This window comes from Mirounga angustirostris, unplaced genomic scaffold, assembly GCF_029215605.1.
Source record: "Mirounga angustirostris isolate CCGP_5_RB_7025 unplaced genomic scaffold, mMirAng1.0.hap1 SCAF_5, whole genome shotgun sequence".
Lineage (NCBI taxonomy): Eukaryota > Metazoa > Chordata > Mammalia > Carnivora > Phocidae > Mirounga > Mirounga angustirostris.
This window is the reverse complement of record NW_026991713.1, coordinates 49,728,297-49,745,167: the sequence shown is the minus strand read 5'-3', so window position 1 is coordinate 49,745,167 and position 16,871 is coordinate 49,728,297. Positions and strand designations below refer to the sequence as shown.

General features: G+C 41.9%; 1 protein-coding gene across 10 annotated transcripts in view; it reads right to left on the bottom strand.

Moving 5' to 3' along the window:
• Positions 1 to 16,871, bottom strand: part of GRIP1 (glutamate receptor interacting protein 1) — a 661,409-nt gene that overhangs the window by 69,187 nt on the left and 575,351 nt on the right. For all 10 annotated transcript variants that reach the window (XM_064590931.1, XM_064590925.1, XM_064590927.1 and 7 more), the window contains 3 exons: positions 12,699 to 12,885; positions 11,970 to 12,115; positions 638 to 718 (listed from right to left, as the gene is read on the bottom strand). In XM_064590931.1, the coding sequence (XP_064447001.1) occupies positions 638 to 718; positions 11,970 to 12,115; positions 12,699 to 12,885 (414 nt within the window). The remainder of the gene's footprint in view (positions 1 to 637; positions 719 to 11,969; positions 12,116 to 12,698; positions 12,886 to 16,871) is intronic.

The window sequence follows — 16,871 nt, the reverse complement described above, 5'->3', positions numbered from 1 at the left end:
TGAGGAAAGGAGGGAATTTAACACATTTATATATTCTGCTTTTCTTTTTGGTTTGGTTACCCAGACATCTTGGACCATGCAGGAATTCCAAAAGTTACTAAATTAAGAGACATTATTTTAGTCTTGCAAAATGGCTTATAGATGCATAGTGGACAGATAGGAGTATAGTCTTAAAAGGAAATAAAGATTTTTGTTAGTTAAACAGATTATTGTGAAAACTGAATCCACAGTATACTAAAATGTAGAGAACCTATTTGCATTTCTATGCTCATCTAATTACTCATGGTGGGGGTGAGACACATTCATTGAGTACTTATTACGTGCTTGGGACTATACTAGATATAATAAATATGTTCTTTTATTTAATACTTCAAATAATCCTATATTTTATAGATATCCTTATTTCCATTTTACAGATGAAGAAACCTAAGATTGCAGAGAGTTTAAGTAACTTGCCCCATTCACATAGCTAGTTAAGTGCTGGAGGTGGGACTGACTCCACCTATTTGAAACATGACATAGAAACTTGGCAATGACACTTAAGAGACTTTTGTCACACCTGTAAGCTATTTGACAATACAATTTCCTAATGTCTTTTTAAAATTCTGCATTAAAAAAAAAAGTCACTTTTACTTACAACTTATGGTTATTCCAAGTTCCACACTGTGCTTCTTAGGGAGCTTCACGTGAAATGTCCCACTACTTGGGATGACAGACTCTGGAATTTCAAAACAAAGAAGAGGATGTTTGTAGGAGACCAGGAAGCATGGAGCACCAATCCATGAAAATGCATCAGGAATTCTTGTATCATAAGCATCTGAAGTTAAAGTTGAAGGAACTGAAGTAAGGCGAATGCCTGTAAAATCCTGATAAATTATGTTGCTGGTGAAGAACAGATGTCCTGCCCAAAGGCAGCTGTGTGTCATTCACAGCAACACCTGAGTTCAGTATTACTGAGGTGTCATTTGGGCAACTTTTGAGCCAAATTCACCTGGAATGCAAGTTACAAATACAGATTCCATTCATTCATTTATTCATTCATTCATCAGAGAGACAGAGAGCACAAGCGGGGGGAGCGGCAGGTAGAGAGAGAAGCAGCCTCCCCACTGAGCAAGAGCCCAATGTCGGATTCGATTCCAGGACTCTGAGATCATGACCTGAGCCGAAGGCAGCCGTTTAACCGACTGAGCCACCCAGGCGTCCCACAAATACAGATTCCTGAATCATCCCAGATCTACTGAATCAGAATTTCTGAAGATAAAGCCTAGAAATCTGCATTTTAAGCATGTTCTCCAGGTGATTCTTAGGCATACCCAAATTTAAGAACCATAGGTCTCATTATTTTCTTTGTTTCTCTTCAACCACGTTTCCCCAGAATTACCTATTCAGCAATACTTTTTCTTCAACCGTTGTTTGAAGGTAGCTGGAGAATAGGTTTTAGGAGAAATTTCAGTTAGATGTGATGGTTGTTGATTTGGGGGGCAAGGAGGTGCCTTAATTTATAATATAAAGAGGGAAAAGTATACTCCAAGAGGTAGAAACAAGAGTGATACTCAGAATATTTCTCAACCAGAATGGTATTGGCCACAACCAGTCAGACCGGATGCTGCCTGTGGGGTTGGAACACAGGACTCTGGGAGGCCCCAACTGCACCAAGGATTGCCCTTTACTTTCTGGATCCTGGGAAGCTCCAGGAGGTCTCAGAGAGGAGCAGGAGGGCAGGGGGCACTGGAACAGGGTGAAGGTGGGCTCAGACACTGGCCAACCAGTACAGAGTTAACTAACATTGTTGTAACAGAAAGAGAACCAGCGTGCACTGGTTGAATCTCAACTGTGGAGAGAACTAAGTTGATTTTACCAGGACTTGAATAGTATTTGAGAGGAGAAAGAACTGCTACAAATTCTTAAATACACTCTTCTTAAAATTCCTTTAACAGTCTGGCAAACCTTCAATTAGAGAGAAGGTTAAAAAGAAAATACCCTCTGAAGAGATAACATCTATTCACACTAAGCTGCTAATGACTGTAATCCTTTCTTTCTTTCTTTTTTTTTTTAAAATTTTTATTTATTTGACAGAGAGAGACACAGAGAGAGAGGGAACACAAGCAGGGGGAGTGGGAGGGGGAGAAGCAGGCTACCTGCGGAGCAGGGAGCCCTATGCGGGGCTCGATCCCAGGACCCTGGGATCCTGACCTGAGCCGAAGGCAGACACTTAACGACTGAGCCACCCAGGCACCCTGACTGTAATCCTTTCTTGAAGGTTTTGGGAAGGGGTGGAAGGGGCGCATGAAGGGAAACATTAGCATAAGGGGAGGTTTGTGGGACGGCGGAGCTAAACCATTTTTACTGCTTGATTTTGCTCAATGCTAGCTCCCTGACCCACACACAAGGAATTAACTACAACTATGCGGCCCCTGGTTCAATTTGTTAATCACATATTTAACACATTTCCCATCTCTGCAAAGCACAGGGGAAGGTTGGGACTGCCTCATGGAAACAGAGCTAGAGTACTCCTTTCTCCTGCCTTAACTTGGTCTTCCAGGCCCTTTATACTTTCCCAGGAGAAATGTAGGCAGTAAACCTTTTACAAGACCAGAATCTCATCTTCCAACTCAGGAGATTTGCCAGAGACTGTTAAACTGGAAAACACAATAAAAATTTCTCTGGGCCCTCCGGGCTTTTAGGATGCCGCCTGTAAAAAAGTGTCACCAAGCTGCCCCTCGCAGTCCCAGCTGTTGTGCCAAGTAAAGGCAAGTCTTCTCTTTTTGGGCCTTTTCTTTCCTTCCAGTGCTTTGCACACTTCCCAAGAAAGCTAGGGAAGTTGCTGCTTCTAGCCCCTCACACTTGTCTTTCTTTCTTTTATTTTTTTAAGTTTTTATTTAAATTCCATTTAGTTAACATACAGCATAATGTTAGTTTCAGTTTAATGATTCAACACTTCCATACAACACGCGGTGCTCATCACAAGTGCCCCCCTTAATCCCCAGCCCCTATTTCCCCCATCCTCCTCCCCATTCTGGTAACCATCAGTTTGTTCTCTATAGTGAAGAGTCTGTTTCTTGGTTTGTCTCTCTCTCTCTCTCTCTCGTTTTTGCCCCTTTGTTTATTTGTTTTGTTTCTTAAATTCCACATACGAGTGAGATCATATGGTATTTGTCTCTCTCTGACTTATTTCGCCCAGCACCCTCCCACTCTCCTTAAACCTTCCATGAATGTCACAGACTGTGTGAGTGGACGTCTTTGGCTTCGCTATTGTCCTCAGCTAACACTCTGATATACTGGAAAGGACCCACATAGATTTGTTTGTTTATTCATTAAGAATTTATACCCTTGGGCGCTTGGGTGGCTCAGTCGGTTAAGCGTCTGCCTTTGGCTCAGGTCACGATCCCAGGGTCCTGGGATCAAGTCCCACATTGGGCTTTTTGCCCTCTGCCCCTCCCCCATCCTTGTGCTCTCCTCTCTCTCTCTGTCTCTCAAAAATAAATAAATAAAATCTTAAAAAAAAAAAGGAATTTATACCCTTCCCATTTCCCAATAGGACTTGAGATAGATAAAATTATTTCCCCTAACAGATTTCAAAAAGACTGGCTAGTTTTGCTACATTGGGGTAGAAAAAGGAATGAGGTAAGTTAACAACACGTAGGTGTGCTTTATTTCCTCGCTTTGGAGGCTGCAGATATCATAAATATTTACTTCCAAGATATTCCTCAAATCTGGGCCTTCCCTCTGTTTCCTAAGTCCTCTGTGTTCCCCCTTCCAATAATGGAAGGCTAATTCTCACCTTCTTCCCACCCCTAACGTGACAGTTTACGAATGTGGAATTAGCATGCAGACTGGGGGTAGAGAGGGAATTTGAAGTGGCCCCATTTTGCTCTTGGGCACCAACAGCCAGTCTGCAGAGAGAAGGGAGAAACAAACAGGAGTACAAAAGGAGTGTGCATGAGGTCTTGGAGAGTGCCTGTGCTTGGCCTTGACAGCCCTCATGTCTGGTTCTAGGCCTTCCTGGGGCTGCCTGCATATCCTGTCTTCTCGGGCTGTGAAACTCCTATGTGCTTCCAGTAAATGCCCCTTCTCTGTCTGAATTAGCTCGGTGCATGTCTATTGCTTGCAACTGAAAAACGATCTCTGATGAACACATTGGTCTAGCAGAGGAAACGGGATGGGAGCTAAGCAGAAAGCCTCCACAGAAGTGTTCATGGGTGTGGTAGGAATTTGAGTACCCAGATAAAGCACACAAGTGGTCCATAAGTAAATGCATAAGAAGCTTTAGAGGCACAAACAGCTTCACTCGTTATGGAACTCATTTCATGTATGTTTGTTTTAGTGTTATGTGTTTTTTACCCAAATTCCCTGTGCAAGGGGAGGGGAGAATATGGCATGCTCGTATGTGTGTATACATGTGCCGTATTCATGTAGGTATGTAACGGCTTGTCCATGATGCTATACAAATAAGATCTTGAAACCCCAAGGGCCAGGATTCATTGATCAAGAGTTAGTTACCACAGCAACATTTTGCTTTTATAAATTTTTAATGCAGGGAACCTTGACCAAGATTAACATTGTTAATGATGCTGGAGGAGATATTATCACTTCCTGGAAAACAGTAATGAATCATGTTTGACTACATAAGATTTGAAATATCATGATGAACAAATATCAACAAATAAATCTCTTTGATCAGCTGTGGCTTCAGTTTAATCTTTACATGCCAACATGATTTATTTTATATTTGGTAATTTTTTTGCCTACACAGTTATTTGGTGGTTAAAGCAGAGGCATATTTAATTTGGTGTTTCTTATAGAAATATTAGTAAAGAGGAAAAAAAGATATTTGGAGAAACAATAGGTTTAGAATAAGTAAATAGAATGTTTATTTTGTTAGACTCCCATGTGATTATTTTGTGCTTCCCTCATTTTGTTTTATCTTTGTTAATGCTATAATTAAAAACACATTTGGGTAAACAAAGGCTTCCTTCTTTCCAATTGGTCTGTTTTTTCTGCCTGAAGCATTCATTGTTGGCACAGTAAGATAATCACCACATCATAATTCATTATGGACATCCTTGTGAGGTTCGGAAAATTAAGAGATTCTAAGGGGGGGTGGTAAATGTAAATGCTTAACTCCCCCCCACTCAGAGGAAGGCACTGGGGGTTCTAGTAATGATGACAAACATCATTTGATAGGATTTTCACTGGGACTTCTTTCCAGAACAAAGCTCTATCTTTTCCAACAAAATAACTTCAGAGTTAAAGCAGAATCTTCAAGTATTTACAATTTTTTTAGACTGGTATTTAAAAGATAGTATTGAAAAAAGGCAAAATGTAAATTGTGTATATATTATGAATATAGCTTTTTTTTTAAAGATTTTATTTATTTATTTGACAGAGACACAGCGAGAGCGGGAACACAAGCAGGGAGAGTGGGAGAGGGAGAAGCAGGCTCCCCGCAGAGCAGGGAGCCCGACGCGGAGCTCGATCCCAGGACCCTGGGATCACGACCTGAGCCAAAGGCAGATGCTTAACGACTGAGCCACCCAGGCGCCCCTGAATATAGCTTTATAAAATTACATTTATGGTAAAGGACATTGGTAAAGAAATATAAAAAAATTTAACTTTTGTTTTTTAGAGTGATGAGGCTATGAATCATTTCAGCTTTAAAAAGAATTCCATAAATGTTACCACGATGTTGTTTGTACAGTAGTACCCATTTAAAGAGATAGATTTAGGCAAGAGTGTACTCACAGTCAAGCTTCTTAAACACTCTCTATGTCACTTAAAATATTTATAAAATAGAGGTGCTTTATCTCTGAGACCAATAGCTTGGGAATTAATATCTGGGTATAATATATTTTTGAGGAAGAATTTTAGAAATAGGTGGCCCACGTCCATACTACTAAGAGTGAATCCAAAAGGATAGGCCAGTCTTGAAATAGCTCATGTCCAGAGATTTCCTACCAATGTTCCAAGTTCCCAAATGGCTAAAAAAGAGCGTTTCTTATTCCAGCAGTTTCCAACAGATGCCAGTGGATTAGTAAGGACTAGCTAGAGTGTTTTATTGGAGATTCTGATGTTGTGTCTGGGCTCAGCAGGAGGATACTGAAGTCAATTAATGATATCAGCCATGAACAAGGGAAGAGAGAATGATAGGATGTGAGCATACTTTTTTCTGGCCCTATTCTACATCATTTCTATCCATATGAAATGGATTGAATTATGGAACAACCAGAGCAAGGGAGAAGACCTTCGTTCCCTTTTTTCCTGTCTCTTATTCAAGCAAGCTTGGTATGGAATAAAGTGAGTTTAATAGACATAGTTTCTATTTCTTAGGAGCCTAAACCAAGGATATTAAAGTATTTAATCAACAAATATTAAAGTATACATATATATTAAGTATGGATTAAACAATGAACAAATATTGGGATGCACATAAAATAAAAATGCATTTATTGCACAAGTAAATACTTAGATACTGTTTGTGGAAGAGGCCAAATCGTGCTGGCCATTCACTATGGGAGTGTTTCAAGGAAATGCTGCTCAACATCATACAGTACACAGGATAGTCACCTCCCCTCGACAAACAGTGACAGTAGGGCAGAGGTTCAGAAATTCTGCTCTTTCATCCTGGAAACTCTGACATTTCTTTGAAGAGGCAGTGTAACATGACATGAAAAAGGTACAAGTCAACAGACCTGGGATCTACTATTCACTTTGCTGTATGACCTTGAGTTTCCCCACCCAAACTTCAGTTTCCCCATTTATAAATAAATGAAGGTATTGGATTGTAAGAGTCACTTCACGGCTAATGTTGTGTGCTTGAAGTGAGTACATTCTGGGGCTTCTGGACGGCCTTCTTTGAAAACCATACCCTCGCCACCATCTGACTGATCCTTACAGGGTCCTTCTACCAGATTCCTGCTTGGCCACAGCTACCAAACCTAAGAATTAGAAACTTGAACTGGCTGGTACTGGCTGGGCACTTTAGCAAAGATGGAGCAATCAAGTACAATCAAAAGTCAGAAAAGACTCATGCAGAGACAAATAGAGCAGATATGCAGAAACACGCAGCACTGAGAGACCAGGAACCCCAGAGAAAAGTGGGTACGGGATCAGTTCTTTTTTTTTTAGAGAGTGAGCGAGAGGGAAACAGCATGAGAGGGGAGAGGGTCAGAGGGAGAAGCAGGCTCCCCGCTGAGCCGGGAGCCCGATGTGGCTCTCGATCCCAGGACCCCGGGACCATGACCCGAGCCGAAGGCAGACGCCCAACCATCTGAGCCACCCAGGCACCCCGGGATCAGTTCTTGATGCAAACTGAAGTTCCTGGTTCCAGTCCCTCAGGAGAGACAACTGCATTTCATTCATTCATTTATTCACCAAGTCTTCGCTGAGAGTCTCCTGCATTCCAAGTGCTCTTCTGGGTGCTGGGATACATTCATGAACAAAAGGCACAAAGTCTCTGACAACATAGATTTTTCCACAAGAAAATTGTGGAGAAAACAAGACAATAAATAAATCCACAACATAACATCGGAGCTGAGAAAGACTAAGAACCATATATCTGTGCAAGGGGACAGAGTGATAGATGGTGAGGGAATGATTCTCTGAACAAGTGATATTTGAGCAAAGACCTGAATGAAGTGAGCAGACCACCTGAACATGGTAGGGAAGACTACCCAGGCGGGGGAAAGTGTGGCAATCCTTTGACAGGATTGCGTTTGGCGTGTCAAGAGCAGCAAGTTCATACTCCCTTCCTCATTCCAAGTCCTGCCCTCCTGAGAGAGTCCACTGTGTGCAAGGTCTTTCCATCATGCTGCGTTTACAATTCCCAGACCTCTGGTTGAATAATATTCACCTCCACTCTATATCACTTCAGCAGCTCACTACCTGAGCCTTACTTGACCTCTGAAATGCTAAGCTCTAATATGCCACTTTGACCTCAATCTCCTGCCATTGGCTCCCTCCTCAACTTTCTCTTGCTATACCCATTTCTCTTTCCAGATACTCCTAGGTCCGTCAGTCTTCTCTTTCTTCTCAGTCTATCAAGTGGATCCATTATTGACCTCCCCCTCTGCAACCTGGATTCCTTCAAGGCAGTATGTCTAGTGGTTAGAGTGTGGCCTTTGGAGCCAGACTGCTGGGTGAAAATCCCAGCCCTACCATTAGCTACGAATCTGGTAGAAGGCCCAGTTTTCTGGGGATGTAAATCAGAGTAACCTCCATTGCTGTTATATGTGAGCGAATACACACATAGTGCTTAGAAGAGTGACATGCCATAGAGCAAGCATTTGATAAATATTATTGTGATTATCACCATATTTATTCCTTTGCTCTTCCTGCAACAATTTGAACTGCTGTGACTTTAGTTTTCCTCCTGTTGAACCTTCTCCAGAAATCTCCATTTCTGGCTCAGTCTAATCACCTACCACCTCTGCTGTTACTCCTCAGTAGCCGAGGTCATCTGACAAAAAAACTACTTGACCAATGCAGGTTGACAGGGCTATCCACTTAGAGCTTCTGGACTCTGCCTGGTCCACTGCCCAGCTTGAAAATCCCTTTATAGGAGTCTGGTTAGCTTTCTCACTCATTTCCCCATTAGCTATTCTAAACCATCATTCTTTTCAACTCCCCAAGATGCTGATCCTTTTACCTTCGCTTGACAGTTCTTACATGAAACCCTAAACACAGATAAAAACGTATTTATATTCTCACATCCTTCTCTTTAAACTCACAAGAGGCAGTGGCCAACCTTCTGTCTTAGACCTACCTATGTTCTAGATAACTTTCCCTCTCATCCTTTTTGGGACCCATACCCATCAATTATCTTTTTTCTCCCTCATTCACTTCAGGCCACAAACATGCTCAGATCTCTCCAATATCAACAAAACAAAATAACTCCCCTCTGGAATCTGAAGCCCTTTCTACCGTTTATCCCATCCTTTTTCATCCACAGCAACACTTCCTAACATTGCCACATGTTCCCCAGGGCAAAACTGATTTTGATTGAGAACCACTGGTTAGAGGATAAAGCAATATAAAAGAGTGCCCAGTATGTAATAATGCTGGAGCAGTTCTAAAAAGAGAAGTCCACAGTGGCCTCCGTCTTTTTTATCCATTCACTGCATTTGTCTAGCCATACCCTGTTCTAAAACCCAGTTCCTTGGCAGAAAGCAAGCATAGCTTGTCTGAAGCTCTCTACCCTTTCCTCGCCCCTCAGCTTACTACAGTCTGACTTCTGCCCCCCAAATTCCCTGAAACTACTCTGCAATGAGTTTTTTCCTAATTGCCAAATGCAGTGGACCTTTCCTGACTTATATTACTTGAATTCTCTCAAGCACCTTTACACTATTGACCATGACCTTGAAATTCTTGCTTTGGCTTCCAAAATGCCACCTTTTTTGGTTCTCCTTCCACTTCTGACTGCATCTTTATTATCTTCTTTGCTAGCATCCTTCCCCTTTCAATTTTAGTTTAGTCTCTCCTCAGGCAGAGTCCCCTCCTTCCTGCCACTCGTTCCTCAGTGCTCGCTTGTATTCCAATGACTTTACCAATCACTGACATGGCGGTCCCTTCTCAGGGCTGCTCTCTGGCCCAGACCCCCCTGTCCTAGGCTCCAGGAGGTATTGCTGGCAATCCCCTGGGCACTTCCTTTTACATTCCAGTGGCAACACACATTCAGTAAGTCTGTTCTTATCTTCCAACAGGTTCTTGTTCTTGTCTAATTGGTTCTGAGATTTTGAGGATATTAATCCTTTCTATTTTCCCTTTAAAGGTAGATCTGAAGGTAGCACAGTGCCTAGCATTTAGTGACTGGTGCTCGATAATTGTCTTTTGAATTCAGGAATTGAACTGCTTGTCCTTTCCCCCCTAGAATTGGCAGTAGATTTGCCAATTCAGGTCTAAAATAGAATTTGTTGTTATCCTCAGATTTCCATTCTTCACGTCTTCCTCTCCTTAAAGTCATCTCTATTTACTCAATTACTGACCCTTCCACCTCAGGAGTCGTCCATGATCTTCCCTTTCTCTCATCTTCCATATTCATTCCATAAGCAACGTCTGTTAGCCCTGCTTCAAGCCATGTCCTAAATTTCACTCTTTGTCACTATCTCTAGCTCTACCACCTTGCTCAAGCTGCCATCATTTTTTACCTCCAACCACTGCAACTTCCTAACTAGGTTTTCTGCTTCTGCTATCCTTTCAGAAGGATCTCTAACACATCCATCAGGATAGCTCACTACCATCCATAAAATGCTCGATGACGTCATTACACTTGGAAGGTAAATTCTTTATATCAAGGCACTGCAGTAATTGGCCTCTTCCAATTTCTCTCACCCCATCTCCAATTCCAAATCTAATCCTCATCCCCAACTTCCTTATGCTACATAAAGAGTGCCCCCCCTTTTAAAGATTTATTTATTTATTTGAGAGAGAGAGAGAGTGAGTGTGCCTGTGTGAGTGGGGGGAAGGGCAAAGGGAGAGGGAGAGAGAATCTGAAGCAGACTCCACACTGAGTGTGGAGCCTGATGTGGGGCTTGATCCCATGACTATGAGATCATGACCTGAGCGGAAATCTGGAGTTGGACGCTTAACCGGCTGAGCTACCCAGGTGCCCTGGTAAGAGCCTTTCTGCTATTTCTCAAACCCACCCAGCTTATTATTCTGGCTTATTTCTTTTATACTGGCTGCTCCTTCTACCTGGAATACTCTGCTCCCAGATTCCCACAGAGCTGGCTCCTTTCCAACCTTCAAATCTCTGCTCAAATGTCACTTCTTCCAAGACTCATCCCATGAAAATAGCTCCCTATAGCCATCCTCTAATTCCCCATCCTGCTTTATTTTCCTCAGAGCACTTATTACTGTCTACATTTATATTTAACTTAAAAATCAACTTTCTGTAATATCACAAGCTTCATGAAGAAAGGAATTTTTTTTCCCTTCCATGTCTACTGTTGCATCTCCAATGGACCCATAGTAAACACTCAGCAAGTATTTGTTGGGATAATGCAATCTCTATGTCCAAAGGCACATCTTTAATGATTGGTAAAGATTATTGGCTCTGTGAGGTAGTATTTCACTATGTGAAGACAATTTTATTAAATGGAAGTTAGCACCAACCTCTATAACCCACACACCTGTTAGCTACTGACGAGGATTCCCTTCCTGACCAAACCTAAGTCAGGCTCCTCTTCTCAACTAGGCCTTGTCTTTGGCCTACTCCTTGGCCTACTGAGCCCAGTTTAAGTGGAAATCCTGCTCAATCAGTTTATTGAGAATCCCTCCACCCTTGAATAGACAATCAAATTCCTCATCCCCACACCCTTGATATCGAATCAAGTTCCTGTTAGTCAGTTCCATTCCATGATTCCTTCACCCTTACCTTGCTTGGTGGCCATAAATTCCCGGCTGCCCTTACTGTTTTGGGACTTGAGTTCAATCTCTCTTCCCTGTTCCAAGACTTGATCTCTCTTTAAATAGTCTTGAAAAAAGTCTTCCTTGTTTTTAACAAGTGTCTGGTGCAATTTCTTTTTAACACTAGAGACCAAATATTTACCGGCTGGGTTTGTATAAATCCACCTAATGAATTTTCTTTGTTCCCTGCCAAATTTTCATATGTTCTTTGCAGTGGGAAGGGTCAAATAGAGGCTTTTCTTGTCTGTGTGACAGAAGAATATGGTTTCTCTAGCATATAGGGGCAAATCAGGAAGAATAAAGGCTACATGATTTTTTTTTTAATCACCTTTATAGTAGCTATTACTTATTCATTTTGTCACATTTATTTTCAACTGTTCTTAATGGTGACATTTTAATGAATAGTTCAAAAACAATGGCTCAATACAAAATGACATCCCAAATCTCCTAAACAAAAATGTGTTCAGTATGTAAAAAAAATAGTTCCACTTCTGCCACATAATCCGTATCATTCACAAGCACTCCACTACCGTCTCTGCAGCTGAATTGCGATTATATGATCATACCTGCAACATCAAACTCAATTTCCAGTGTGACCTTGCTTGTGATTGAAGAGTCTCGGAGGAGCTGGTTGGCTTCCTCAAAGGTGCTGTCTTCAGTTGGAATCCCATTAATGGCCATCACTCTGTCTCCGATCTGTAGCACCCCACATCTATATTTAGAACCACATATTAGAGGTTGTAGACAGAGCAAATAATTATCAAGTTGATGTTGCCAAATCTATTTTGTTTGATCCTTGTGAAATAGCATACCCATTTGGTCTTGTTTGTTCAAGGATGTGGGCATCATATTAGGTCAACTGCAAGGTCTTGCACTCTTGCATTTGATGGCTACAGATGTGAGCAAGGGAATCTTGAGATATCCCAGAGAAGTGATTAATAATTTAGCACTGTGGTATTCTTATAATCTGATCTGGACCAATATATAGTAATGGTGAATGTACAGTCCCCCCACAGCAGAGAAATTATTATAATAAGGTTTGAACTTCAGAGATATTTTCCCTTTTAATTAACATGGCCACCAGTCCCTGATGGACAAAAATCTGCTAGATAAAGGCATCTGTGCTCGTTATTCTTCTCAAAACGTATCAAGAACATAACATTTTATTGTTAGAACAGAGAGTTCATTACATCCTGCATTTCCTGCATTGAGCACTGTTCCATAATTTATTAGCTATTCAAAGATAGTCAGCACAAGAAATGCACAGAAACAGGCGCTATGAAAGAGTGTCTTACCTCTCTGCTGGGCTGTCAGCTTCAATATAGGAAATCAGAGGTGGAGAAGAGAGCGTCTCCGTGGCAAACACACTGCCCTGCAGTTGGATCCCAAATCCTGTGACAGGATCTGCTGTCAGCACAACTTCTGTGGTTTCTGTGTGAACGACCTGCCCAGCCAAGCCCACTGTGCTTGAGGCTAAAGACACTAGAGGAACAAACACACAAAAAAATGACTTTAGGTTGAAGCAAGCACCAGGAATACCAGCATTTCTTTCTTTTTATTATTAGAGAGACAGAGAGAAAGAGAAAGGGGGAGGGGACAGAGAGAATCTCAAGCAGGCTCCATGCACAGCACAGAGCCCGATGCAGGGCTAGATCTCATAACCCTGAGATTATGGCCTGAGCTGAAATCAAGAGTTGGACGCTTAACCAACTGAGTCACCCAGGCACCCTGGAATACCAGCATTTCTGACACAGATCATGTCTCTGGAAAAAAAAAAAAAAAACGCTCATTGGCAATGGTGGAAGTGATACTTTGGTCTTCTAGACAAAAATTTAGTCAGAGCTGAACTAGATAAAGGAATCTCCCAATATCTGTCACGTTTTAGTCACAATGCCAGTGTGACCTCCTCCCCATACTCAGTCCTGGTACCAGGGACAATTGTGGGAGCTGTAGGAAGACGACAGCCTTGGGACTGGGTACCTGGGTTTTGGTCCTGGTTCCACCAGTAGGCAACCAGCTGTGTGACCTTGGGGGAAGGCATTAATTTCTTTCCTATGAAAAAAGGGTTAGGCTAACTGGTCTAATATGTTTTCCCCTCTATCCATTTGTGCCTAAGCTTTAAGGTTTTTATAAACAATCTGACCTTCAGCTTTGAAGAAAAAGTCTGGCTCCTGGAGTGGTGAGGACGTGTTCATCAACATTATTCTAGCATTGGATTGGCATGATGGAATTGTTGAAACTTTATATTTTTCCTTTCCCCAAATTTGGGCTCTTCAGCCTTCGTTCTTTCTCACTGGATCTCCAGCCTACTTTGTCATCTCTTATTTCATTCATTCTTCTGATACTCATCTAAGCCTCCAGGTACCCATCTCTGTCTTGTTTCTATTGCCAACCTGGGTCATGGAAAGGCCACTCCACTCGTTTCTCTCAGCATTGCCCACTGGGACCCCTGCCTCCTTTACTCCCTGTGAGCAAGCTCTCTGCACGGTCCAATGCTGGACCGTCACTTCCTCCAAAAGGGGTCTTTTGGCCTCTTTACTGTAATTGAAACTTGCTGACACCATATACCTCAAAACCCGCTGCAACCAGAAGCCATTTTCTTTTCACTTTCCCTGCATGGAGCAAGGAGAGAGAAGAGTTTATAACCCTCCTTGCTCCACACATCCAGTGTTTTTTTGTTGTTGTTGTTGTTTTTTTTTTTTTTTACCATAAACCACTTCTATTTTAAAGTTCTATATTATGTACTTATTTCTGTCTTGTCTCATCTTCAAACCCATACTTTTCTACTTTTCCTGTTTCCCCCCACTTCCTCACTGACATCAGGGCTTGACTCTTAATTTGCCTCTTCTAATCTGTAGCTTTTCCATGTCCTCAGTATCTTTGACATAATGACAATAAACAATGCACTGGGTTTATGGTTCTTTAGCTCTCTCAGTGCTGATTATTGGCAATCCCACCCAACTTCAGCTCTCTATCAGCAGAGCCCTGTGCTGGACCCCAGCATCCTTCAATCTGGAAAGAGCTCCAGGATCTTCATATCTGAACTCTCCTTGTTGATCACAGAACCTATTAGCCATCTTTCCCAGTCCTTAGGCCCTAACTTTCCCTTCTTGATGACTTCTAGCCCCACTCCCTTTCACTTGTCTTCCAATCTAGTGGTTTTCAAATGGTTTTGTTAGCAATAGATTCCACCCCCCAACCCCCCACTTCACATGAAAGTGTGTAAGGGATGCTTTTGTATTCCAGATAAAAACAGAGCTACTGAAGGTACTGAGGTAGGAACAGGAGACCCTAGAGGAGGCTTCCCCATCCCTCATGTGTGAATCTGGGGAACCCAATTTGAAAGCTATCATCTTTACCCATTGCCTTTTACTAGCATCATTCCCCTCCACACTCCGCTTGGACCCCAGGTGACCATTTCAATGAGGCATCTGCTGGTGTCAGACAGGCTTAAACCTCATGACATTTTCTATAGTCTAATACGCTATACTCTTTGATAATGCCTGCTTGCCTCCACTACTCTTACTAGTTTGCTGAAGGGTGCTAGAGAAAGTCACTACAAATTCACACAATTCTCTATGGGGCCCTGGAATCTTCTGTTATGTAATATTTGATTTCTCCATAGGATCAGTCTCAAACATTTCTACCATTATAAGGATCAAACTTTACTCCTTACTTCATTTCCTTCATTGACAAGAGTTCCTTAAAAACATTCTTTTCAACCTTGATTTCTCTATATCATTATCTGCTCTCACTTTCTTTTCCTTCCTGCTTCAGGAGGATGTATCCTTCCTTCCCTTTCAGGCCAGCTCCTCCTTTCTGATATGATCTGTTTCCACGCCCTGTGAGTTTATGCCATAAACACTTTTCTCTTGTTTTTTTCCGACTTTCCTGCTCACTGTCCTAGCTTTCTGACCTCTCCCTATAGGTTTGTACTGATTCCAAAACTGCTTAAAACTTGGCCTCTCCCTTCACCCTTTAATGAATCTTCTCTCACTGATGACTTCCTGATTGCCAAAATCAGTGGCCTCATCCACTCTAACTACCCTGCAGCAACTGGCTTTGGGAACCATCCTTTTCTTTCTGTTATTACTCTCTTCGTTTCAATGAAGGTTTGTTCTTAGTTTCTGACTTTTGTCAGCCCCTTCCAGTTCCTTTGCCTCCTCTGCACTGCAAACATAGAGTTGCCCCTGGTTCTCTTCTTAGCCTTCTCTCCTCTCCTTTCCCTCTTTCACTTCTCATACTTCTGTAACAGGACCTCTGTGTGTATCTTCTCAAATCTAACTCTCCAATTTCTCTCAAGCTCCAGTGATGAATTTCCTGACTTGGATATCCCATCCCCAAGAATGTCCCATTGACTCCTCAAACTCAACATTTTAAAAATTGAGTTAATCATCTTCTCTTTCTCATTCCCACTACTGTTTCTATGAATAGGACCATCATGCTTCTAGTCCACCAGGCTTGAAATCTCAAAGTAGCCTTTGACTTCCAACATCCCCGTTGTCTCAAATTCAATCAATTGCTAAGTCCTTTCAAGATGACCACTGAAATATAACTAACTTCTACAAATCCTCTTTTCCCTTCTTACCATTAATGTTTCAATTCAGGCTTTTATTATTTTTATTTTAAATATTTGAACATGCATGTTTCTGGTCCTTCTGTGCCCAACACTTTCTGCATATTATTGCCAGATTAACTTTCTCTTCATGAGGAGGCCCCCAATTTATCTACTCTCTAGAGTAGGGCCTCATGATTGCTAATGCAGATCACTATATAGACTTAGACTCTGTGTCCTTGCCTCTTGTGTTATGCTAACACCCTCCAAATTGATGTCAAAGTGGCTTTTTCTCATATGCGAAGGTCATCCCCCAATTTAGAATCTTTCAATGCCTCCCTGTTTCCTGTAGAACAACATGTTCAATGCTGGCAGAGCTCACAGGACCCTTCCTAAGTTCATGTTCTTCTGCCTATCCAGTCTCGTGCTCCTTGATGCTCCCTCCACGTGCCATGTGCTGCAGCCCTGCTTTCATCCCTCTGTCCCTTTAGCCCTTCCCCTGGGTTTTCAATGTCCCTTTCCCTGCCTTATCCAGGCAGAGTGAGGTACTCACTTTTTTACATTTCCACATATTATAACCCTGTAGTTTAAACAATTGTATGATGGATTCTCTCTCCAGTAGCAGATACTCCATTCTGCATGGTCCTATTTCAGCATTTATCAGGTTTTTATTTGCTGCCTTTCTCTCCACTTGACCCTGAGTTGTCTAAAAATTGGGATCCAGATCTTTTCCTCTTTGAAATCCCAATGTCTGGAACATTCAAAGAACACTAAATAAACGAAGAACAAATTGGGTCTTGTGATGTTATCCACATTTTCCTTTTTTGGAATCAACATTTCATGTAGGTTCTACTGACTTAAGGAACTAGAAGTTGTTCCTCGGACCCCAGTATCTCTACTATGTGGTTCATTC